Genomic DNA, 24,745 nt, shown 5'->3' with positions numbered 1-24,745 from the left:
TATTATTATTATCATCTCATCCATTTGATTGGGTTGCCCCAGCCACTCTGGGTGGCTTCCAGTATACATAAAAACTTAAACGTTTAAAAACTTCCTTATACAGGGCTCCCTTCAGATGTCTTCTAAAAGTTGTGTTGTTATTTATCTCCTTGGCTCAGGGTTTCCACAACTCCAACATTTCTGCAACAGAAATAGGGATGTCCTAAGGAAAAGTGGGACATTCTGGGATCAAATCAGAAACCAGGACAGCTTTTGTAAATCCAGAACCATCCCTGGAAAACAGGGACACTCAGAGGGCCTGCAAATCAGAACCACTGCTTGATGAACAGCTGACTGTTTTCTGGCCCCAATCCAGACTTTTGTTTTATTTCGCAGGAATCATATACCTCCTGCTTGTGACAAAGCCTCGGAGCTGTTGGTGCACACTTTGTGCAAAGAAAGGCAAACCCTTGATATGTGGGTTGTCGGGGAACAAGAAATCTCTGGCAACAGGGGTCCAGTTTGCTCACACAGCCTGGTCCTGGCTGCACCCTGTTTGGGGCAAAAGGGTGCGTGGAAATGGGACAGGGGGCAATCACAGAATCCTAGGCGTGCAAAGTTGGAAGGGATCCTAAGGGTCATCCAGCCCACCCCCCCACAGGAATCACAGCTAATGTTTCATTTCACTGAATGTAGGGGGCAGAAATCAGCCTCTGTCTCTTCCTCCCCCCCCCCATTTTTTTTTTAGTGAGGTTCATTAAAGATACATGTCAAGAAGTACAATTAACACAAAGAAAAAACAATGAACTGAATAAAAGGCAAACTATTCACTATTCAGGTGGCCAGCCCAGGGTGTAGCTATGCAGAGGCAAGAAAAAAAGAGGTCAGAAATAGCTCCAATCAGCCAAGTATGGTGTGTATGATCAATAAAGCTTTAATCTCTCTCAATCAACACCCTCTGCTCTAATTACCCAAATTTGACCATCAATAAAGACTGGCACATTCATATTTCTTTGGTTGTTTTGATTTTTTTCTTCCTCGTGAGACTTCAAGTATCATAAAATAACTATTCAAAATAAGGAAGAAAGCCAGAGCCTCTGTCTCTTCCAATCCCTCTGTATCTTTCCTGCCTCCACCGCATAAAAAACAACAACCTTGCAGTGGCCCCCAAATCCCTGAGCTCCAGCCCCCATTCTGGCAGGGCTGGTGCCTAGTGATTGACAGGAGGCAGGGGGGGCCTCCTGCCACCCCTCTCTGCCCTGGTGGCTTCTCATGAAGTGCCAGGAGATAGTGTGTTATTTCAAGTTTCTAGACCCTAAGGTTGTGCCGGAAAACCTACAATTCAGAATCCAAACAAAAACCATCGTCTTTCTCCGGTTGTGGTTTTGAAAGGTTGTGGGATCTACCCTGCATGGCTCGATTCTAAATGAAGACGCTGAATGGGATCCAGACCGACTAATCCACCCCCTGGCTTGTACCGGATACGGATTCGGATCTTCCCACGGGGACAAGATCTTGTTTAACTAGGAGAGGATTAAAAGTGAAGGACGACAAACGCTCCTGGAAGATGACGGAGAGCGACCGCGCAGGGATGCTTCACCATCTACCTTTCCGACAAAGAACACAGGATCGTAGTCATTTGCACTGATAGGAACCCCGGGAGTTCTGCACTGAATTATATATCTGAAAATGAACCCTTGGAGTTCCAGCTGCGCTAGATCACAGGTGAATCCTCAGCGGCGTCCCAAACATCTGGGACAACAAATGCTAACACCCCTTTCTCTATGCGGGTGAGAACCATGACTGTGGAAAAAGCGATCTATAGAGAAGGCAGATGCGCGCCTTTTCTTTTATCTGTTTTGTGGGTGCAGAGAAGGGAGCATTTACCCCAACCACCAAATGGCACCAAACGTTGCATCAGGGAGGAGAGAAACTCAGCAAAGAGTTCTGTGGAAGCTGGAAGCTGGCAGTCACCTTTCCCAAGGAATTATCAACAGTCTAAAAGGAAGAACCCCCAACAGGCGCTTTTGTCTTACAGAATATTATATTTAAATATGCCTTTCTACCGAATGTGAGAAACCAACACATCTTGTGACACGGATGTAACAACAAACTTTGTTCTCCTGCACCTCTCTCTGCCACCCTGCAAAATCTGACAGCGAAATACTTTTTTCTGACAGCCGGGGTGGCAGATTTTGCCAGCTGCCGCCGCCACCGGCCGCGAGGTTCTCCCTAGAGGCTCAAAGCGAAGGCCACACTTTGTAGGTGCAAGAACAACAGCACAGACCTCCTGGCCAGGGGCGGGGGGGGGGGGGAAACTTTTCCGAACTCAAAGCAGGAGCCCAAACACCCCTCTCCTCAAAGTACGCCAGACAGAGGGCAGCAGAAAGCAGCATGCTGGACTCTGGTGAATTTCAGCACCATGACATTTACAGCCCTGCTCCTCCGCTCAAAGCAACAAGACGCCCAAGGCCAGTCTACGTGAGCGCAAGACCTAAAATTATTCAATGCAATCCGTGGACCCGATCCTGCACTCCCCTCTCTGCCAAAGCGGACCACGCCCAGAGAGGACCGCAATCTGCCCAGCCCAGCCACGGCCTGTGGGGCTAATCTGCCTTCACAGGTGGGTGGGAGATATGGGGACGGTTCTTCGGGGCCAAACGCACCTTCTGGTCTCCCAGAGAAGGCTGCGCCAACACGCTCCGACCTCCTTCCTCCAATTCTTGCCTTTTCTCTGCCTGTGGACCCTTCCTCCTTGCGCGCCACAAAACCCCAGAAGGCGCGCACCCACACCCTGCCCTTCTCAGGGATCCCTGCAGGTGCCCCCCCATTACTTTCCCTTTGCAGTACTTATTTGCACCCCTGAAGGATCACTCCCCCCCTAGATACGGCCTTTGGGGGCCCCAGAAGCAGCGGTACTTACCCCTTTCCCCATATCTGCTGGTGCAGGAGACGGAGGGGACCGGAGCAAAGGGGGTGGGGAGGGGGAGACGACAACAACAACAAAAGGGGTGGGGGTAGCCTATAGGGAGCACATGTAGGAGATATACATTCAGAGGGGTGGGCCCTTCCTGTCTTTAAATAGACGGCTCGGTTCCTCCGCTCCTTCTCTGGACAGAGGCACTTGTAGAAACTGGATCCTCAGTTGAGAGGGGAGAAAGAGAGAGAGAGAGGGAGGGAGGGAGGGAAGCCCCTCCTCCAAGAAACCTCCCTCTTTCCCCTTCTGCTTTCCCCTGCCCCATAGACCCAGCCCCCTTTTGCAGAGAAACCCCACCTCCCTTCCTCAGGCTCTCTGCCCACCAGCAGTTGGCTCTGCCAGGGGAGACTTGCCAAGCGGCACCCCCTGCCAGTCCCTTGGCCAAGGAGAAACTGGCCAGCTGTGCAAAAATTGCCCCTCTATTTCTTTCCCCCTTGCGCTGGGGGGCTGTGAGGCGTATCTCCAAGGCAGGTGACTCATGCCACCTTTCTGGGTCCCTGCCACACCTGTCCTTTCCGCAGCTGCTGTTGCGAGGCGTGTGTCTGAACCCGCATGCATGTCCAGCGTGCCAAGTGTCGTCCTGCACACACACACACACACACACACTGAGAGGTTGGGGACCTTTCGCTAGCATTATAATGTGCCCTTTGTTATGACCACACGTTTGCCCTTATGCCTGCAAGAAGTTCTCATGCAAGAGGAATAAAGAAAGGTCAGTTTGTTACGTGAAGTGAATGAGACTGAGTGCAGTGGTACCTCGGTTTTTGGAACGTGATGTGTTCCGGAAGACCATTCGAGTTCTGAAACATTCGAAAACCGAAAACTCAATAGCTGACAGGATCTTGCACTTAGCCGGAGCTGCAGGGCATGTTTGACTTGCGAGGCGCATTCGAAAACCGAAGCATTTACTTCTGGTGTTCTAAAACTGAGATGTTCGTCAACTGACTGTATCTTGATGCTGCTTCGGATGGCAAAGTTGGGATATAAGCAGGGCAGGAAATCTTCCAACATGAATCCGAACCCATGGCTTCAAGTTACAAGGAAGGAGATTCCGACTAAAACATCAGGAAGAACTTTCTGATGATAAGAGCTATTAGACAGTGGAACAGGCTCCCACAAGATGGTGGTGGACTCTCCTTCCTTGGAGGTTTTTAAGCAGAGGTCAGATGGCCATCTGTCCTGGAGGCTTCAGCTGAGATTCCTGCATTGCAGGGGGTTGGACTGGATGACCTGTGGAGGTCCCTTCCAACTCTGCAATTCTGATTCTATTACCTCAGAAGGTGGTGATTCAAGCGCATCTTGATCAAAAGAGTAAAAGGATCCCCAGCTGTTCCCCAAAGCCTTCAGAAAGTGAGTGTGACAGTTTTGCCAAAGGTAAAGGGACCCCTGACCGTTAGGTCCAGTCGTGGCCGACTCTGGGGTTGCGGCGCTCATCTCACTTTATTGGCCGAGGGAGCCGGCGTACAGCTTCCGGGTCATGTGGCCAGCATGACTAAGCCACTTCTGGTGAACCAGAGCAGCGCACGGAAACGCCGTTTACCTTCCCGCCGGAGCGGTACCTATTTTTCTACTTGCACTTAATCTCGAACTGCTAGGTTGGCAGGAGCAGGGACCGAGCAACGGGAGCTCACCCCATCACAGGGATTCGAACCACCAACCTTCTGATTGGCAAGCCCTAGGCTCTGTGGTTTAATCCACAGCGCCACCTGTGTCCTTGTTTTGTCAAAGAGCCCACGCTAAAAGAAAAGCAAGAAAGGGAAACCCCCTGACGCTTTTCTGCCGAAGACCATTTGCCGGCCAGGTCAGCTGTTGTGCGGTGCTGTGGGCAGGCTTCAGATGAACAGATGCAGCCTCACCTCATTGCACCAGCTCCTCCTGCCCAGGATTCCCTTAGCAGCAACGCTCCACATTTTCAGACGCAGGAATTATGAAAATGGCTGCACTGGTTGCTGGTTCATTTCGAGGCCCGGTTCGAGGTGCTCACCTTTGTGTTTAAAAGTCCTCAACGACTCAGGCCTCAAACAGCTGAACACTTGGCATGGTCAAAACTTGCTCTCACGTCAGACAAAGACTTAAAAATGGAAGAAAACAGAAGTTAAGATTTTTTGGACGTGCATAAATGAAAATAATAAAATGGAACCCGGGAGGGGCAGCGGTTCTCAACCCGTGGGTCCCCAGATGTTGTTGGACTACAACTCCCATCATCCCCGAGCTCTGGCCTTGCTAGCCAGGGGTGATGGGAGTTGTAGTTCAACAACATCTGGGGAGCCACAGGTGGAGAAAGGCTGGTGGAAGTCGAGGGATTCAAGTAATCCCACACTAAGAATTTAATATGAATGGTTAAAAACAACAACCCAAAACAGTAGTGTATGTGTGTGTTCCTTTTTTAAAAAATTATTATTTAGTTCTTCTGGGGTTTCTTTTCTCTTTCAGTGAATGTTGCATGGATCACTGTGGTAGAGTTGGAAGGGACCCACGGGGTCATCTAGTCCAACCCGCTGCAATGATGGCAGTGGCGATGTGGGCACCGGGTTGGGAAAGGCTGCTATGATGCCTGGCTGGTCGTACGGCACATCATCACATCCGTCCAACGACACACACAGACCTCTCCTGCTTCTCTCCCTCTCCCATGTTGTGCACAGAGTTCTCCTCTCTAGTCCAGCCTTTCCCAACCCGGTGCCCACATCGCCACTGCCATCATTGCAGCGGGTTGGACTAGATGACCCCGTGGGTCCCTTCCCACTCTACCACAGTTATCCATGCAACGGTCACTATGCTCATCTGTGAAACAACCCCTGGTTAAAACAAATCATGGTTTTAGTGTTATGTGCCCACACAGCCGGTGCAAGGAAAAGCCCAGCAGGGCCGCGGGCTTATGAGATGAGCCCGGTGTGTCTTCTGGTGAAGCTGTCAGAGAAGCCCTTTTTGAGGCACGGACGTGTCAAGGCCTCTTCCCCACAAGGCCGTGGCGAAAGATAAGCGCCATTAAAAGCTTCACACGGAGATAGCCTAATCCTCAAGGCAGTAATAGAATTCAGATGGATCAGCAATCTAGGAACCCAAAAGGAATTGATTAGGTTAAAAAACCAAGGACTGTGACTCTGAGCTGGATGCGTGCGTCAGGAGGGAATCACGCTACCTGGGTGATAAGGACAGAGATCCATCAGTCAGAGGCCCCGGGGACAAGGAGCTTGCAAAAGGTTGAGGGAAGCGATTAGCTCTCTCCGGGATGATACAGATCCTTCCTCTTATCAATGGCAGCGAGAGGAGGTGGCGGAGAGGCATGTCAGAGGTATTTTGCCAGAGACGAGCGCAAGGCTGGAGCAAAAAACCTGGCGCACAAAAAAGCCCGGTCCTAATTCTGCCTGCAGCAGAAGCTCAGCCTACTTTGCACCTTCAAGGCAGGCTTACCCCATTCACACTTTTCGCCACAATACCTGAACTGAAATGCAACCATCAAGATTCGCACTGCTCCGAATTTTGTAGTGTGGTTCTCCTGCCGATGGAAGTGTGCAAAAACGCACCCAACTGGGTAAAGCATGCCTATAAAGGCGTATATTATTGAAAACAACAGCCAGGAATGCATTGTATTTGGGGAAATTGCTTTGCAAAAAGGATCTTAGGCAAAATTGCGTGTGAAAGATGTGTCTGTTAAGGAGAAATTCGTACTAAAATGCTGGTGAATTTTCATGAGGGTGTGAGCAAAATATTTAGGCGTACTTTCCCCAAATATATGCAGCTACATTGGTTGGAGAACTGTATCTCAAAACTCAGAAAAGTGAAAATTTCAAAGGAAGGCTGTGCTCACACGCTGGTTCGAGAACAGCGAATGGGGGAGATTCCCATTAAAAAAATTAGGTGGTTTTTCATTCACCTGACGGTCCGGCTGAATTCTATGGGTTGTGCTCAATCCTTGTCCTACTCAAAGTAGACCCACTGAAGTTAATGTGATTTTGGCATTTCATAGAATCATAGAATCATAGAGTTGGAAGAGACCACCAGGGCCATCGAGTCCAACCCCCTGCCAAGCAGGAAACACCATCAGAGCACTCCTGACATATGGTTGTCAAGCCTCTGCTTAAAGACCTCCAAAGAAGGAGACTCCACCACACTCCTTGGCAGCAAATTCCACTGTCAAACAGCTCTTACTGTCAGGAAGTTCTTCCTAATGTTGAGGTGGAATCTTCTTTCTTGTAGTTTGGATCCATTGCTCCGTGTCCGCTTCTCTGGAGCAGCAGAAAACAACCTTTCTCCCTCCTCTATGTGACATCCTTTTATATATTTCAACATGGCTATCATATCACCCCTTAACCTCCTCTTCTCCAGGCTAAACATGCCCAGCTCCCTTAGCTGTTCCTCATAAGGCATCGTTTCCAGGCCTTTATGCCAGAAGACAATTATTAGAGGCCTTACAACTCAAGAGGCTGATATCTACGCTACCAACAGTTCAGGACCTGCTTTCGGACAGGAATGATCAAATTAATAGTGGCTGAATTTTTGAGTGCTGTCCATGTAGAAAGACTGAGCCATTATAAAGAGATTTGGTGGTTCTTAACTGATCGGTGATGTGGTAGTGTTGTATTATTTATGCAAATCAATTTCCTCTGGAGTTAAAGATCTGACTGGGACAAAAGGTGGCTGTTTGATAATGTGTGGTTTGCTATGCCTAATAAAGGATATTTGATGTTGATGATGAAGATGGAGCAATCTTGTTTTCTGCTGCTCGGGAGCAGAGGACTCGAACTCAGAACTCAAATGCGGCAAGAAAGGAGGTTCCAGCTCCACCCGGAAGGTGATGGCCTCTCCTTCTTTGGAGACCTTTAAACAGAGCTGGGGTGGCCATCTGCCTGGGAGTGGATTAGATGACCCAGGGCTGTCCCTCCAAAACTCTATGTCTTTGGTACCATAATTCTTTGACTGGCCCAATGTCACCCACTGAGACATAGCTGAGTGGGGATTGAACCCAGGTCCCTCCTAGGTCCTTGCCTGTAACTGCTACACCACACTGCCTTGGCTGAATAAAACCCTCCATGTGGGGTGGAGGGGAATAGCCTTGTCCTTTGGGTCCTGCAAATAGACCACAAGAACCAGGGAGGGGTTCGGGGGGGGGGAAGGGGGTCCCTCAGGGATCCTGGACGCAGGCCATATTCTGGCAGGAGGCTAAGATCCGTAGCCAGAAGGAAAATTTGGGCACCCTGTAGGGCGGAGACGGTTTCTCATGCGAAGAAAAGGACGAGAGAATTTGGCCAAGGAAGTTTCCCCGGTCTTAATGAATTCTGATCCTCCCCTGCTGGCCCACAAGGAATTAAACTCCAGGGATTGCTGAATTATTTCTCTCTCAAATCTCTTTTTAATGTGTTTTCGGAGGGAAAGGAAAAACCTCCCGTAATGCGTCTCCCTCCAGGGCCACGGGGAAGGCTAAGATTTTCCATCCTTTGCACGGCGATCTCAGCCTGTGCGTGCCGCTCCCTCGGTATGTGGGTCACTGGTGGGGTTTTGTCTCCCAGGCGCCCGAGATCCTCCGCCCTGCAAAAAGACCAGGGAGGGCGTGTGGTCTAGTGGTGAGAGCACCAAACCAGGACCTGCGCATAGTTAAACTGTGGAACTTGCTCCCGCAGGTATGGCCATGAACCTAGAAGCCTTTGAAAGAGGATGGGGCAAATTCGCAGAGGAGGAAAAGCAGCTATCGGTTTGGCCGCAAGAGCTTAAGAATAGCCAGTGGGAAAAGAAGAAATCCATCTGGAGGTTGTGGTAGGCATGATTATGATGTCTCCACCCCCATCGTTCAGTCCGGACACTGAGGTCCAGCTCCGAGGGCCTTCTGGTGGTTCCCTCACTGCGAGAAGCCAAGTTACAGGGAACCAGGCAGAGGGCCTTCTCGGTGGTGGCGCCCGCCCTGTGGAACGCCCTCCCACCAGATGTCAAGGAAATAAACAACTACCAGACTTTTATAAGACTTCTGAAGGCAGCCCTGTTTAGGGAAGCTTTTAATGTTTAATAGGTTATTGTATTTTAATGTTTTGTTGGACCCTAGATGGGTGGGTATCTTAAAAAAACAGTATCTTAAAAAACAGAGACATCACCTTGCCAACAAAGGTCTGTATAGTTAAAGCCATGGTTTTCCCAGTAGTGATGCATGGAAGTGAGAGCTGGACCATACAGAAGGCTGATCGCTGAAGAACTGATGCTTTTGAATTCTGGCGGTGGAGGAGACTCTTGAGAGTCCCATGGACTACAAGAAGATCAAACGCATCCATTCTTAAGGAAATCAGCCCTGAGTGCTCACTGGAAGGACAGATCCTGAAGCTGAGGCTCCAAGACTTTGGCCACCTCATGAGAAGAGAAGACTCCCTGGAAAAGACCCTGATGCTGGGAAAGATGCAGGGCGCAAGGAGAAGGGGACGGCAGAGGACGAGATGGTGGGACAGTGTTCTTGAAGCGACCAGCATGAGGCAGTGGAAGACAGGAGGGCCTGGCGTGCTCTGGTCCAGGGGGTCACAAAGAGGTGGACACGACTAAACGACTAAACAACAAAGATGGGTGGGGTATAAATCATATATTATTATTATTAGTAGTAGTAGTAGTAATGGCATTCACCTGGAGTGGGCCAGTCCGAGTGGGCTAGATGCGCAAAGGCCTGACTCTGAGAACTTCCCGCGGCCCTCTGCCCTTCTTGTGGCTTCACCCCTAGGCTGGAAGTCCTCACCCCAAACTCCTGAACGCCCGACTTCAAGAGAGGGCAGGCCTGACTCCCCAGCCCTCTTCACCGTCCCAAATGTCAGGTGGCCGTGAGCCTGGTGTCCGTGGATTTGAAAGCAGCTGGAGGCCGAGAGGTGACAGATTTTTGCCAAAGGTCCCCGAGGTAAAATGGAGCGACCGGTTCCGCACAGAAACACTGAACGCACAGACCCTCGGGAGAAAGGAGAACATTAGCTGTGGCTCCTGTCTTGCAGTGGGTTAGACTAGATGACTTTTGGGGGTCCCATTCACCTCTCCAGTTCTACAGCTCAAAGATGGACGAAAGCAACCCGTGAGAGCAGTTTGCTTCTTGCCCGCGTTCCCCTCCCCGAGTCCTTGAGCTGACCTTAGCGTGGGCAGCTTCCTCAGCCCCCGGGGTTTCGTAACTTAGGAAACCAAAACCTTGATCCTTGGCGCTTGTCCTTCCTTCCCTACATTCCTGGCCCCAAACAGCTCAGCAAAGAACGGCCGCCGTGGCTCAGGAGGGAGAACACATGCTCTGCATGCAGAACGTTTCCCGGTTCAATCCCCTGCTGGCTGCCGGTTACAGGAGGGGAGACTTGAGTTCGAATCCCCTGCGGGTTTTGCTTTGGGGCATCCGGTTGGCCACTGTGAGAAGAAGACGCTGGACTGGATGGGCCCCCCTGGGCCTAATCCAGCAGCCAGGCTCTTCTTACATGCCTATGGAGCCTCCAGGTCCAGTGGCAGTCTATCTACATTCCTATTGGGATAGGAATTCTGAGGTCTTAGATATATGTTAAATGTTCATAAGTGTACCAACAAAGCACGTACATAGATCAGCACAGGAAGACCAACCTGAAGCCATTTTTTATTCCCAAACTGACCAAATGTTTTCTCTGCAAGGTCAAAGGAAAATGGAAAAGCCTCCCCATTGTCTTTTCCTTCACAAATCCTGTCTTAAGGGCACATTTAAGATATGAATAGGGTGTGAGCCTGTGACCTGGCCCAGGAACTAAGTATTTATCATTACAAAAGACTGGCCAAGCTCCCCAGGGTATCCATTCAAGTGACCATTAACAGGTAACCTGTCAGACAGGAGGTAAACAAAGCACTCAGATTTCTGCTGTAGACCGCCCTTTCTGTGATGTAGGTATGATGTTTCGGGGGGGGGGTGGCCTTGATCTACAGGGTGGCAATTTCAAATGTCTATATAAGGGCAGACACACCTTGATTCTGGGCCCTCCTTTCCTGCGTTGTGAGGGGAGCACCTGTTGCAACAGATAAATAAAGATCAGGCTTACGAGCTGCTTTGCTTCTCAATATTCTCTGGTTGGCCTCTATTATTTTCTCTGACTGAAGGAGATCCTGCAAAGGACTCTATGAGGGCTCTTGTGTCCCCCATAAGGGAAAAGGGCAGATTTTTGTTTACAACACCAGGTTCTTGATGGCGTTTGGCCACAGTGAGAACAGGATCCTGGCCCCCCTTTGCCTGATCCAGCAGCCAGGCTCTCCTGAGGTTCCTCGCAAGCTGATATAAGGAGAAAATGCCCTGCTTCCATTTAACTCCTGTACCAATTTGTGAACCTGCAAGGCCTTGGGAATATTTTTTTTTTTTTTTTACTCCCTAAAAATGTAAGTAGGACCTCAGTGCCTAGGGCTTGCCAATCGCATGGTCGGCGGTTTGAATCCCCGTGGCGGGGTGAGCTCCCGTCGTTCGGTCCCAGCGCCTGCCAACCCAGCAGTTCGAAAGCACCCCTGGGTGCAAGTAGATAAATAGGGACCGCTTACTAGCGGGAAGGTAAACGGCGTTTCCGTGTGCGGCTCTGGCTCGCCAGAGCAGCGATGTCACGCTGGCCACGTGACCCGGAAGTGTCTCTGGACAGCGCTGGCCCCCGGCCTCTTAAGTGAGATGGGCGCACAACCCTAGAGTCGGACACGACTGGCCCATACGGGCAGGGGTACTTTTACCTTTAAGAATGTAAGTAGAAGTCTCCATGGCAAAAGCCGTCTCTCTGAGCCTCACCCCACCAAAGCAGCTGATGTTTGGAGGTAGACTGCTTCTATCATGGAGGCTTTGTTTAGCTCCTGCGCCCTGCAGGCTGTACACAGACCTCTCCTGTTGCTCCAACCTCTTGCATCGCCCTTTGAAAGCCATTTGAGCCCGGTGCCATCGCCTGATCCTGCGGCAGGGAGTTCCTTCAGTTGGGTGGCCATCTGTCAGGGACGCTTGAGTTGCGATTCCTGCATTGCAGCGGGTTGGACTAGATGACCCTCGGGGTCCCTTCCGACTCTACAACTCTATGAATTATGCACTGAATCCCCTTGAACTATCGGAGGCCTTGCAGGCCTATCTCTAAAGCTGGAGCAAAACTGATAAGGGAGAAGTGGGGGGAAGAGGAGGAGGAGGCAGTCGGATATCTGAGGCCGCCACGAGGGATGCTGGTCACTTTGCAGATCGTGTCTCCCAAGGAGGTAGCTAAGCAAAAGCAGCGATGAGCCTGGGCTGGTCTCTAAAAGCCTTGCTTGGCTGTTTTTGCTGCAAAAAACAACGGAACGTTTCAGTGCATCCTTTGCGCAGGAAGTTGAAAATTTCTCCCGTACAAAATTCTGGGCACCACAGTTCAAGAAGGACACTGACAAACTGGAACGTGTCCAGAGGAGGGCAACCAAAATGGTCAAAGGCCTGGAAACGATGCCTTATGAGGAACGGCTAAGGGAGCTGGGCATGTTTAGCCTGGAAAAGAGGAGGTTAAGGGGTGATATGATAGCTATGTTCAAATATATAAAAGGATGTCACATAGAGGAGGGAGGAAGGTTGTTTTCTGCTGCTCCAGAGAAGCGGACATGGAGCAATGGATCCAAACTACAAGAAAGAAGATTCCACCTAAACATTAGGAAGAACTTCCTGACAGTAAGAGCTGTTCGACAGTGGAATTTGCTGCCAAGGAGTGTGGTGGAGTCTCCTTCTTTGGAGGTCTTTAAGCAGAGGCTTGACAACCATATGTCAGGAGTGCTCTGATGGTGTTTCCTGCTTGGCAGGGGGTTGGACTCGATGGCCCTTGTGGTCTCTTCCAGCTCTATGATTCTATGATTCTATGAAATTCTGATTTTTCCCTTCATCTGTCACCGCGAATCCCATGTGGGGAGAGCTCTGCTGCTGCCCTGCTTGCGGAGTTCCCGGAAAAGACATCTGGCTGGCCACACCAATAAGAGGAGACCGGCCTGGGGGGACCCCTTTGGTCCCACAAGAAATTCACGGAGGAGGAGCCCTCATATCTACAGGACCGCCTCTCTTGGTCTGCCCCGCAGAGGACCTTAAGGTCCATGAATAACCATAGTTTAGAGGTCCCTGAGGAAGTCAGACTATTCTCCCCCAGGGCCAGGGCCTTCTCAGTGGTGGCTCCGACCTGGTGGAATGCTCTGTCCCATGAGACCAGGACCCTGCAGGATTTAACCTCCTTCCGCAGGGCCTGTAAGACAGAGCTATTCCGCCTGGCCTTTAATTTGAATTCAGCCTCATCTTTTATTTCCCTTCCCTTCCCTCACTCGCTCTGAGACCCCACAGCTAATTCTCCCCTGGTCTCCTCGCTGGCCCAAGTAGGACCAATTCAGCCAGCTAGCCCTGGGGATAATCTAACTGATCTTTGAATTTCATTGTGATTCATTTTATTGTGATTTGGGCCACTGTGAGAAGAGAGTGGGCCTCCTTGGGCCTGATCCAGAAGCCAGGCTCTTCTTAGTTCCAATGGAGCCTCCAGGTCCAGGGGCAGTCTATCTTGATTCCTAGTGGCTCCCTGGCCACCATCAGAAGGGGATGCTGGACTGGAGGGGCCCCTGGCCTGATCTGGCAGTCTCTTTTGATGCTCACCATCTTCTTTGGCCAGGATGTTGGGTCAATCTTAGCTGATAGTCAGCTTATGATCTTTAAAGGTTTTGACCTTTAAAGCCCTATGTGGCCTAGGACCCACATCCCTTTGGGGCCGTCCCACGGAGGACCTTAAGGTCCACAAATGACAACACTTTGGAGGTCCTGAGCCTCAAGGTGGTTAGACTGGTCTCAACTTGGCCAGGGCCTTTTCAGCCCTGGCCCCGACTTGGTGGAACACTCTGTCACAAGACACCAGGGCCCTGCGGGACTTGACATCTTTCCGCAGGGTCTGCAAGACAGAGCTGTCCCGCCTGGCCTTTGGTTTGGACTCAGTCTCATCCTTATGTTTCCCTCCCCTTTTGGTCTTGATCTATGGTCTATTTTAAAATGAAGCTGCATTTTAAATTGCATTTTAACCTGTATTTTAAATTGGGTCCCCCCCTTATGTTTTTACTGTAATTTTACTGGAGTTAGCCGCCCTGAGCCCAGCTCTGGCCGCTGAGGGCGGGGTATAAATAACATTTATTATTATTATTATTATTATTATTATTATTATTATTATTATTATGGTACCTCGGGTTAAATATGCTTCAGGTTACACACTCCACTAACCCAGAAATATTACCTCGGCTTAAGAACTTTGCTTCAGGATAAGAACAGAAATCGTGCTCTGGTGGCGCGGCGGCAGCGGGAGGCCCCATTAGCTAAAGTGGTACTTCAGGTTAAGAACGAATTCAGTACTTAACCTGAGGTACCACTGTATTATTAATCCTGGGCGCCTCTCAAGCTCCATCAGCTGGGCAGCTGGGATTCCTACACTTCATGGGGGTGGACTAGAGGACCTTTGGGCGTCCCTGCCAGTTACACAATTCTGTGGTTGTCAATCCCGCTGGTCTGGCTCTGCTTGCAAGCCTTGGCATGCTGCTGTCCCTCAGCGTCCTTGGGGCAGGGAGACCCCTCACGCTCCCTCCCCTCCTCCTCTTGGCCTCCGGTTGTGACACTGACGGAGCCAGGATGACCACGGCCTTCTTTTTCTAAAATTAGCCGTGGCAGATTCCCACGGGGAGTCTCTGTTTACATGTCCCCCGTCCGTTTTGCGGGTTGAGTCCGAGTGCCAGGCGGCGACGGACAGAGAGGGCGGCTGCGTAACGAACCACCAGGAACGAGGTCACAGACCTGAGAACAATTTGCTCGTGCCGATTTTACGATTAATTATAACGTCAGGAGAGCCCGGCTGCAGGATCAGGCCAAAGAGGCAGCACCCAGTCCAATATCCTGAACTCACAGCAGTCAAATGCCCCCATAGAACCTCAGAATCTAGATAGACTGCCTCTGGACTTGGAGGTTCTATGTTTACCAGCTCCATCTGGTATGCAGGATGAGACCCTCCCTACCCGCAGACTGTCTGGCCAGAGTGGTGCATGCTCTGGTTATCTCCCGCTTGGACTACTGCAATGCGCTCTACGTGGGGCTACCTTTGAAGGTGACGCAGAAACTACAACTAACCCAGAATGCAGCAGCTAGACTGGTGACTGGGAGCGGCTGCCAGGACCGCATAACACCTGCCTTGAAAGACCTACATTGGCTCCCAGTACATTTCCGAGCACAATTCAAAGTGTTGGTGCTGACCTTGAAAGCCCTAAATGGCCTCAAAGGCCCAGTAGACCTGAAGGAGCGTCCCCACCCACATCGTTCTGCCTGGACACTGAGGTCCAGATCCGAGGGCCTTCTGGCGGTTCCCTCCCTGCGAGAAGCCAAGTTACAGGGAACCAGGCAGAGGGCCTTCTCGGTGGTGGCGCCCGCCCGCCCTGTGGAACGCCCACCCACCAGATGTCAAAGAGAACAACAACTACCAGACTTTTAGAAGACATCTGAAGGCAGCCCTGTTTAGGGAAGCTTTTCATGTTTGATGCATTACTGTATTTTAATTTTTTTTTGGAAGTCGCCCAGAGTGGCTGGGGAAGCCCAGCCAGATGGGCGGGGTATAAATAATAAATTATTATTGTTGTTATTATTATTATTATTATTATTATTATTATTATTATTACCCACTGGATCAGACCCAAGGCGGCCCATCATAGTCCAGTATCCAGGCACCCACAAGCATGATGTGGAGAGGTCAAAGGTCAATATTTTGGTCTCCTTGAGATTTTCTGCACAGACCTTCTAATTTGCAGATAAACTGTGTGTTCCTTCCGCCCCAGAGAAGAGGCAGAGCGGATGATGTGTTGTTGTTTTTGAGCAAAGCGCATGTCCACAAGCCATTCTGAGTCTCTCCCCACATCTGCCCTGTGCTGCTTCCCCCTCAGAGATCCTGCAGGGACTTGGCCGGATCTTGGCAAGTCACAGAAGAACCAGCTGACCGACCCAGCAAGGGCCGGAGATCCGCGGGAGTCCGGCCCTCCAGGGTTCCATCTCCTTTCCTGCCCTGGCAGGAGACGCTGATTCTTCCTCTGCTTGAAGCAAGAATTGCAAAAAAGAGATTTGCAGCGTCAGCAGGAGAGACGGCACGGATTGCAAAGGCCAGGTCCGCGTTGCGTAAAGGACTCCCCCTCCTTGGCCGAGGCTGCCCAGAGCCCAGTGGGGGCCAATTATTGCCGCAAAGAGGAATTCGAGGGCAGGCTGATGCGATCGGATGGCGCCTCCTGAGATCAAAGCCCATGGCGACCCCGGGGCAAGCGCACAATGCGCACTGGGGACACGGAGAGCCGCTTGGCGCAGGACATGGCGCTCTCGAGACAACATCCTCTGTGTGTTTACCGGTCTCTGTTTCAGCTCCACCTCACGGAGTGCGTATGTGTGAGAGAGGCACATCGCATCGCTCAAATAAGTAAGCCAAGGCGTGTGTGCGCATGTTTCTATACGAGAGACGCCACATCTTTGCCCTCCATCTAAAGCATATTTAAAGCACATGACTTGATAAGAACATCAGGACCTCAGAAGAGCCTGTTGGATCAGCCCAGTGGCCCGTCTGTTTCAGCCTCCTGCTCTCACCATGGCAAACGCCCCAAAGAACCAAGTTCTGCAGATAGACTGCTTCGGTACCTGGAAGCTCCACCGTAACACCAGAGGAGCCCTGCAGCTGGGCCAGGCCAAAGGGGGCCCATCTAGTCCAGGGCCTTGTCCTTAAGCCCCTAAGAACCCAGGAGTCTCGGTAGACTGGCCCTGGCCCTGGAGGCTCCATTGGAACATCAGAAGGTCTCAGGGGCTGGATCAGGCCCAAGGGGCCCCGACTAACTCAGCATCCTCTTCTCACAGGGTCCAACCAAGACCTGCATCATCTCAGACGGTGTCAGGGCATCCCTCAAAACCCCTGAGAGCCCCATTAGCTCCTCTCGCCCTCGCAGGGTCTTCTAGCCATGCCAGGAGAAGAAACCAGGATCCTTCCCTTCTGCAAAGGGGCCGTGTTTCTCCTCTCACCCCAAAAAACCTGCAAGGAAGGAGGCCGGGATACACAGCCCATCCACCGTCCTGTTCCCTGTTTCTTCTTGACCCACATTATAAATCCCAAGCTGTCCCTGGTTGTTGTTTTTTTTTGGGGGGGAGAGATTCTCTCTGCCTCAATTGTCATTCAGAGGAGGGCTTGTTGGAACTGAATAACTGCATGGGGGGTGGGAAAAAGGGAGGAAGAACAAGGCGGGGGGGGGGGGGAGAAAGGACCTAATTTCTGGCTGCCTCAGAGACACACAGAGAACGCTAAATGCCTCTTGCCAAAGTCCTTGAGCCGTGGAGAGAATCGCAAGAGGCCTCTGGGGAAAAGTAGAAAAACACACACACACCGTCTATGGACCCACAACTCTGGGCCCCCTTGCCAGGCGGGGCGGAGGGAGTAAAACGCAAAGGAAGGGGTTCCCCTTCTCTCTCTGGAGTCACAGAATCATTGATTTGCAGGGGTGCAAGGTACACCCAGGGGTCATCTAGTCCATCCCCCCTGAAATGCAGGAATCACACCTGAAAAATCCCTGGCAGGTGACCATCCCACTCTCTCCTTATAAACCCCCAATGAAAGTTGGGGTCACTTGAGGACCTTTGAGGGCGTTGCACGGGGTTAGACTAGATGGCCTTTGGGGTCCCTTCAGATCCTACAATCCTCAGATCTTTGTTGGAGGGCTTTACGCAGAGGTTGAACGGCCATCGATAGCCTCCTCCATGAATTTGTCCAATTTTCTTTCAGATCCATCCACGTTGGTGGCCATCGCTGCCTCCTGTGGAAGAGAGTTCCACAGGTTAACCATGCGCCGCCTGAAGAAGTCTTTCCTTGTCTCTGTCTGGCGTCTTTCAGCATTCAGCTCCCCTGGCTGCCCACCAGTCCTGGGAGAAACTCTTGAGCCCCTTTCTAGAGCAATTCCACGCACCTCCATCCTGTCGCCTCTCCCTTGCCTTTTCTCTCCGTGGAAAATTAGTTCTGGCTCTTCTTCATAGGCCTGCATTTTATTCCTCCTCTCTCTGAGTTGTGCGGGTTCAGTCCCCATGGAAACAGCCAGACCTCCTGGCAGCCCCAAAGGCAAGGCGCTGCCCCAGGAGGGAGAGGACGGGCTGGTCTTGGGAACAGAGGAGCCCTGGGAAGAGCCGGCCAAGGCATCAATCACAGCTGCCAGCCTGACAACAGAACGGACACTGTCCTCAAACTCCGGGGGGAAACTTGTACATTTTGCACTGAGCTTGAGGTTAGACTAAATCAGTGCTTGCTAAACCTTTTTGGCCCTCCCGGCTTCCATAAACCCATCCCTATAAAAAGCATGAATCAGAACAACGCTAGCAGGCAAGGAGACTTCAGGGGGTGCAAATGCCCCCGACTTTGAAAAGCTGGCATCGCTTTTTTTGTTGAATCTATTAAGCGGTTTGTGCAATTGGTGTGCAACGAATTGCTAACACTTTGACTTTTCCTTGTGTTGTCCTCTTCCTTAGCGGGCTGTGCAAACCGCTATTCTGAATAATGCTTTAAAAACACAGCAACAGGGTAGTGGGCAGTGGGGGTGCATTTATGGGAGCAAGAGGGAGCTGGTCCCCCAAAGTGTGGGAACCCCTGCTCTGGGAGGGGGCCCCCAACCTCTCACTGCCCAGAGATCGGGGTGCCCGTATTTATAGCCCAAATAAGACAGAGGTCCTCATTGTGTCTCGACTCTCTTCCAGATCTCCAGGGAGCAAAACAATGTTTGCATTCAGGGGGATATTTCTCTCTGGGAATGTGTGTGTGTGCAGCGCTTGGAAGCAGGGGCTGGGTTTGGCGGGGGGGGGGGCGGAAGAGGAAGAATAATGGGATTCTGCAATAGGGGGGGGGGGGGCTGGGGCAACTCACGGTCCTGTTCTCCGTGGTGGAACTCTTGCCTCAATTGGGGCTTTTTGCAGGCTGGATCCTGCCTTTTGAGTTTGGGGGGGGGGGCGAGGGGCCGCCTCTGCAGCAGACCTGGACATGCTATTGCACCAATGCAACCAGCAAAAGGGCGACTAGGGCCATTTCAGTTTCACAGGGTTTGGCTTGGTCTGCCCTATGTTCAGGACATGCAGTGTATGACATATAAGTACTTAATTCGTTCCGGAGGTCTGTTCTTAACCTGAAACTGTTCTTAACCTGAAGTACCACTTTAGCTAATGGGGCCTCCTGCTGCCGCCACACCGACGGAGCCCGATTTCTGTTCTCATCCTGAAGCAAAGTTCTTAACCTGAAGCACTATTTCTGGGTTAGCGGAGTCTATAACCTGAAGCATATATAACATGAAGTGTATGTAACCCAAGGTACCACTTTATCTGGAAATGGTGTTTGGGTGGAATATCCGAAAATCAGTTAAAATGTCCGGGAAAACCGCCCTCAAAAATCTCCAAAAAGCACAACAACTTTTGTGCCGGTTTTTCACTTTTTGAAATAGGGCAACCATAGGCTAGATGATTCTCCTTTTTGCCAACCTTTCCTTCTCCACATTTGAGGGCTTCAGCTTGCTTTAAAGTCCCCGTGAGCATTCATCAGCACTTTTTACTGCAAATTTACCCCAATATGCTGACTCCTGGGTTCTTGGTCACCCCTGTGAAAACAGAAGGCTGGACTAGAGGACTTCTCTTTGGGCTCACCTGGTGTCCTTGTGGAGCCTCCGGCTCCAGAGGCAGTCTATCTCACTTCCTGGCTTCTTAGGGACATTTGGCCCCTGTGAGAGCAGGAGGCTGGGCTGGACGGGCCGCTGGCCTGATCCAAGAGCAGCAGGGCTCTTCTTACCAATGATGAGCAACGCCGACCGGAGAGCCTTCCCCAGCTGTGCAAATAAATCCAGGAAGCTGTGGTGAGATTGCCCAATCCATCTCTGGAAGGGGCTATGATGATCTGAGCAGAGGAAGATGTGCTCTGTGGGACGAGCCAGCAGCCCTCCGGGGTTGGGAAGATGTTGGAGCAGCTCTCTGGTGCAGCAGGCAATTCAGCAGCTTGGAGGGGCCTGATGGGATGGCCCCCACCTCACCATGGGAGGGGGGAGCCTCATGTTATCCCAGGTGGGGACCTGCCAGGGTCATCCTCGCATGACAGCCCCGCCAGGAACTTGGAAATGATAATAATAATACTAAATAAATACAAATAAGCAGGACAAATCCACAGGCCTCCCCACAGCTGGGAAGGAAGCAGGAATGTGGCTTTGCTGCCAAAGGGTCACCATCTCTTAGCAGAGAAGGGAGGGGAGGGGAGGCAGGAGAACAGCCCAGGAGGAACAGACCCCAAAACACACAATAGGCGGATGCTGAGCTCTTGTGGTGCTTATAAGGGAGGCAACCCACAACATCCTGCTTCCTGTTATGCAAAAATAAAGGTAAAGGGACCCCTGACCATTTGGTCCAGTCATGGTCAACTTTGGGGTTGCTCATCTTGCTTTATTGGCCGAGGGAGCTGGCGTACAGCTTCCGGGTCATGTGGCCAGCATGACCAAGCCGCTTCTGGCGAACCAGAGCAGCGCACGGAAACGCCGTTTACCTTCCCGCCGGAGCGGGACCTATTGATCTACTTGCACTTTGACGTGCTTTCGAACTGCTAGGTGGGCAGGAGCAGGGACCGAACAACGGGAGCTCCCGCATCCCATTATACAAAAATATGGAACCTTTAACACCTGTATTTCCGATTCAGTGTTCGCTAAGTTTCCTGCATCGATCTTATCCTTTTGTAACTGGCTGTGTAAAAGGTTTCCTTGCTCTTATTTATGTCTCCCACCTGCAACAGAGTTTTGCCAAAGAGGCCTTCTGGGGAATGCACCATATAGGGAGCCCTGCTAACAAGAAAGCTAGACTGGTGACTGGGAGCGGCCGCTGAGACCATATAACACCAGTCCTGAGAGATCTGCATTGGCTCCCAGTACATTTCCGAGCACAATTCAAAGTGTTGGTGCTGACCTTGAAAGCCCTAAACGGCCTCAGTCCAGTAGACCTGAAGGAGCATCTCCACCCCCATCGTTCTGCCTGGACACTGAGGTCCAGCTCCGAGGGTCTTCTGGCGGTTCCCTCACTGCGAGAAGTAAGGTTACAGGGAACCAGACAGAGGGCCTTCTCGGTGGTGGCGCCCTCCCTGTGGAACACCCTCCCTTCAGATGTCAAGGAAATAAACAACAATCTGACTTTTAGAAAACATCTGAAGGCAGCCCTGTACAGGGAAGTTTTTAATGCCTGATGTTTTATTGTATTTTTAATATTTTGTTGGAAGCCGTCCGGAGTGGCTGGGGAAAGATGGGTGTGGTATAAATAATAAATTATTATTATTATTAGGCGTTCGTTAACCAGTGAAAAAACTGTTATTGACTCAAAAAATACAAGCATCTGTACTGCTGAAGACCTTTTTATTATTCTATACCTAGGTATTATTCTTGAAAATAAAATAAAAATATAGAAAAAAGAGAGAAAGATGCTTTTTGATTCGGTGTGTGGCAGAGAAGGCACTGAGGTATTATTCTACCAGGCAGACAGTTTCCTGGGTGCTGTGATCTGGGGTGGGGTATGGAGCAATTTAAGAAAGAACTTAACCTGGGCTGGATCTGAAAATGAGTTCCTCTGCCTTCTGTGCCGGTTAAAATATAAATTAGTGCATTTTTGCACACCAGCAATTCCCTGCAATTTTTAATGCTAAAATTCTGCCACCAACTTGGATGGCTTTCAGAGCGTTGCACAAATTCGGGAGGGGGGGGGAGAGAGGCCTGTCGCTGGGTACCAGCCAGGAGGGCAGCAATTCTTCTGAATACCACTTGCTAGAAACCACAATGTGAGCACTCATGTGGGGCATCTGCTTGGGCACTGTGAGAACAGGATGCTGGACTAGCTGATGACCCCAAGGTCGCGGGTTCGATCCCTGTCTGGGGCAGCTGCATATTCTTGCATTGCAGGAGGTTGGATGATCCTCGGGGATTCTTTGATTCAAATTATTCAGACTAGACGGGCCATTGGCCTGATCAAGCAGGCTCTTCTTTTGCCCTTAGGTAAAGGTAAAGGGACCCCTGACTGTTAGGTCCAGTCATGACTGACTCTGGGGTTGCGCGCTCATCTCGCTTTACTGGCCGAGGGAGACGGCGTACAGTTTCCGGGTCATGTGGCCAGCATGACTAAGCCACTTCTGGCAAAACCAGAGCAGCGCATGGAAACGCCCTTTACCTTCCTGCCGGAGTGGTACCTATTTATCTACTTGCACTTTGACGTGCTTTTGAACTGCTAGGTTGGCAGGAGCAACAGGAGCTCACCCCGTCGCGGGGATTCGAACCGCCAACCTTCTGATCGGCAAGTCGAAGGCTCTGTGGTTTAACCCACGGCGCCACCCGTGTCCCCTCTTTTCCCCTTATCCCTGTCCTTATCACTTTTGAGAAACTTCCAGGGGAGGAGAGCCCACTTTCCCAGGTTGTCCGTTCCCCCGTCAAACAGCTCTTACCCTCCGAAAGTTCTTCCTAATATTTAGCCAGAATCTCCTTTCCTTCCTCCTTCTCCTGCCCCACTTTCCTCCTGCCTCTCCCATTCCCCTTCAATCTCTGGGGCTGGGATGAGAGCGCCCTCCATGGCCAAAGCGGGGACCCTTTTGCTGGGATGTGGAGTCCACATGGCTCCTCGCTCTCCTCCCATGCTCTTCCCGGGTCTCAGATTCCGGCGCTGGCCTGCGTGGGCCCAGGAATGAGCTGGCTCTCTGTAAGGACACTGTCTTCCACGGATGGGGGCCTCAACATGCTCCCTGCTTCTCCAGATCTCCGGCCTCCTCCAGGCCGGCCCTGACGGGGGTGTTTCTTCTCTGCAGCACAAACAAGGTTGCGACAGAAACCGCCGGCTAAATTCCGACGGAGAGCAGGAAAGATACGAGTGGAAATATTAGCCAACTAAACGTGGTCGCATTTCCCTACCTGCCAAAAACGGTGGTCTCCTCGGGTCACTGTCCCGAGTTTCGCAGGTTGATTTATCTGTGTTCCAAAAGTTATAAACCACTTGATTGTAAAGATAAAAAGGGGGGAGGGGGGAATGCCAATTAGAAGAATTCACAGTGATAAATTAAGACTGAATCGGAGAATTGCAAGGAGGCTGAGGGTACGTTCTGTCCTATGTGGTGGACTTGGAAAATATGCGCAGCTTGCAGATTTAACTTATAGGATAAGAGAACAAGAAGAACATACATTTAAAGAAGATTGGAAAATGTTTATTGAATATATGGGGGAATTGAAAACGTTGGCAGCATTAAGATAAATTCAACAGTGTAAATGAGTTTTGATGGATGAAATAATGGAATACGTACTGAATGGTTTAGTTTTTGTAAACTATGCAGGGATTTATGGCATGCAAACTGAACCACGGAAAGAGAAGAAGGGGAGTTAAATGAATATTCTAAAAGGTAAAATAGAAAAACTTCCTCCCCCCCCCCAAAGGAGACCAGGGGGGGAAATACACCTACAATTTAAAAGCAAAACAGAGGCATTCTAAAACAGTTAAAACAGCCTTAAAACAGTCAAAAACATCTTTTAGAAATATGTTATGGTTTAAAACCAAAACCAGCCAGCATTATCTGGACTGAAATCCTGAGCTAGATGGGGCCCAAGGATCTGACTCAGCTTCTTTGCTCCTGCCTAAATCTGTCTGTCGGCCTCCATGAGGACTAGAGGCTGTGTATGTTTTTAGTGGCAGGACCATTGCTCAGTGACAGAGCGCTTGGCTTGCAGACAGAAGTTTGCCAACACAACCCCTGGCATCTCCAGGTCAGGGTCAGGGCTGGGGAAAGACCCCCCCCTGGCCCAAACCCCAGAGAGCTTCATAGAATTGTAGAATTGTGTAGTTGGAAGGGACCCCGAGGGTCATCTAGTCCAACCCCTTGCAATGCAGGAATCTCAACCCAAAGAGCCATGATAGAGGACCAACTCTGCTTAAAACCGTCCAGCGGAATCTGCTGCCAGGCCAGGCTGGACCAGAGGGACCCCAAGGGCCTGAATGGGAGTAAGGCTGTTTCCCGGGAGTTGCTGTCCAGTAATAATGGTTGAAATTAAAAGACACCTGCTTCTTGGGAGAAAAGCAGTGACAAACCTAGACAGCATCTTAAAAAGCAGAGACATCACCTTGTTGACAAAGGTCCCTATAGTTAAAGCTCTGGTTTTCCCAGTAGTGATGTATGGAAGTGAGAGCTGGACCATAAAGAAGGCTGATTGCCGAAGAATGGATGCTTTTGAATTCTGGCGGTGGAGGAGACTCTTGAGAGTCCTATGGACTGCAAGAAGATCCAACCTCTCCATTCTGAAGGAAATCAGCCCTGAGTGCTCCCTGGAAGGACAGATCCTGAAGCTGAGGCTCCAAGACTTTGGCCACCTCATGAGAAGAGAAGACTCCCTGGAAAAGACCCTGATGTTGGGAAAGATGGAGGGCACAAGGAGAAGGGAACAACAGAGGACGTGATGGTGGGACAGTGTTCTGGAAGCTACCAGCATGAGGGAGGCAGTGGAAGACAGGAGGGCCTGGCGTGCTCTGGTCCAGGGGGTCATGAAGAGGCGGACACGACTAAACAACAACAATAATGGTTGTAAGTTGTTTGAAACTGTTTTTCTTAAATGTCATGACCCGCCCTGGGACCTTAGGGTGGCAGGAAGGTAATTCAGAAACCAGAGAACAAATAAGAAGTGTGTCTTCCTGGCCCTGCTGAAAGATGGAGACACATCCGTCCGTTTGGCTTCTGGCGACACGAAGTGGCTGTTTCTGAGACTGCACATGGCAAGGCCTGGTTGCACACAGCGTCAGAGAGGGATGCTCAG

At 50.8% G+C, this 24,745-nt stretch overlaps 2 protein-coding genes across 3 annotated transcripts in view; both read right to left on the bottom strand.

The window, feature by feature from the left end:
* The window catches only part of LOC310666028 (sodium/potassium-transporting ATPase subunit alpha-2), a 45,982-nt gene extending 42,637 nt beyond the window's left edge, over positions 1-3,345 (bottom strand). The window contains exon 1 of the mRNA XM_083416506.1: positions 2,903-3,345. Coding sequence (XP_083272632.1) covers positions 2,903-2,914 — 12 coding nt within the window. The 5' untranslated portion in view covers positions 2,915-3,345. The remainder of the gene's footprint in view (positions 1-2,902) is intronic.
* LOC310666072 (uncharacterized protein) overlaps positions 1-24,745 on the bottom strand; it is a 1,539,811-nt gene that overhangs the window by 1,399,526 nt on the left and 115,540 nt on the right. The window lies entirely within an intron of this gene.

The sequence above is a fragment of the Podarcis tiliguerta genome, assembly GCF_965153285.1.
Source record: "Podarcis tiliguerta genome assembly, chromosome: 16".
Taxonomy (NCBI): Eukaryota; Metazoa; Chordata; class Lepidosauria; order Squamata; family Lacertidae; genus Podarcis; species Podarcis tiliguerta.
This window is presented reverse-complemented; position numbering and strand designations above follow the sequence as displayed.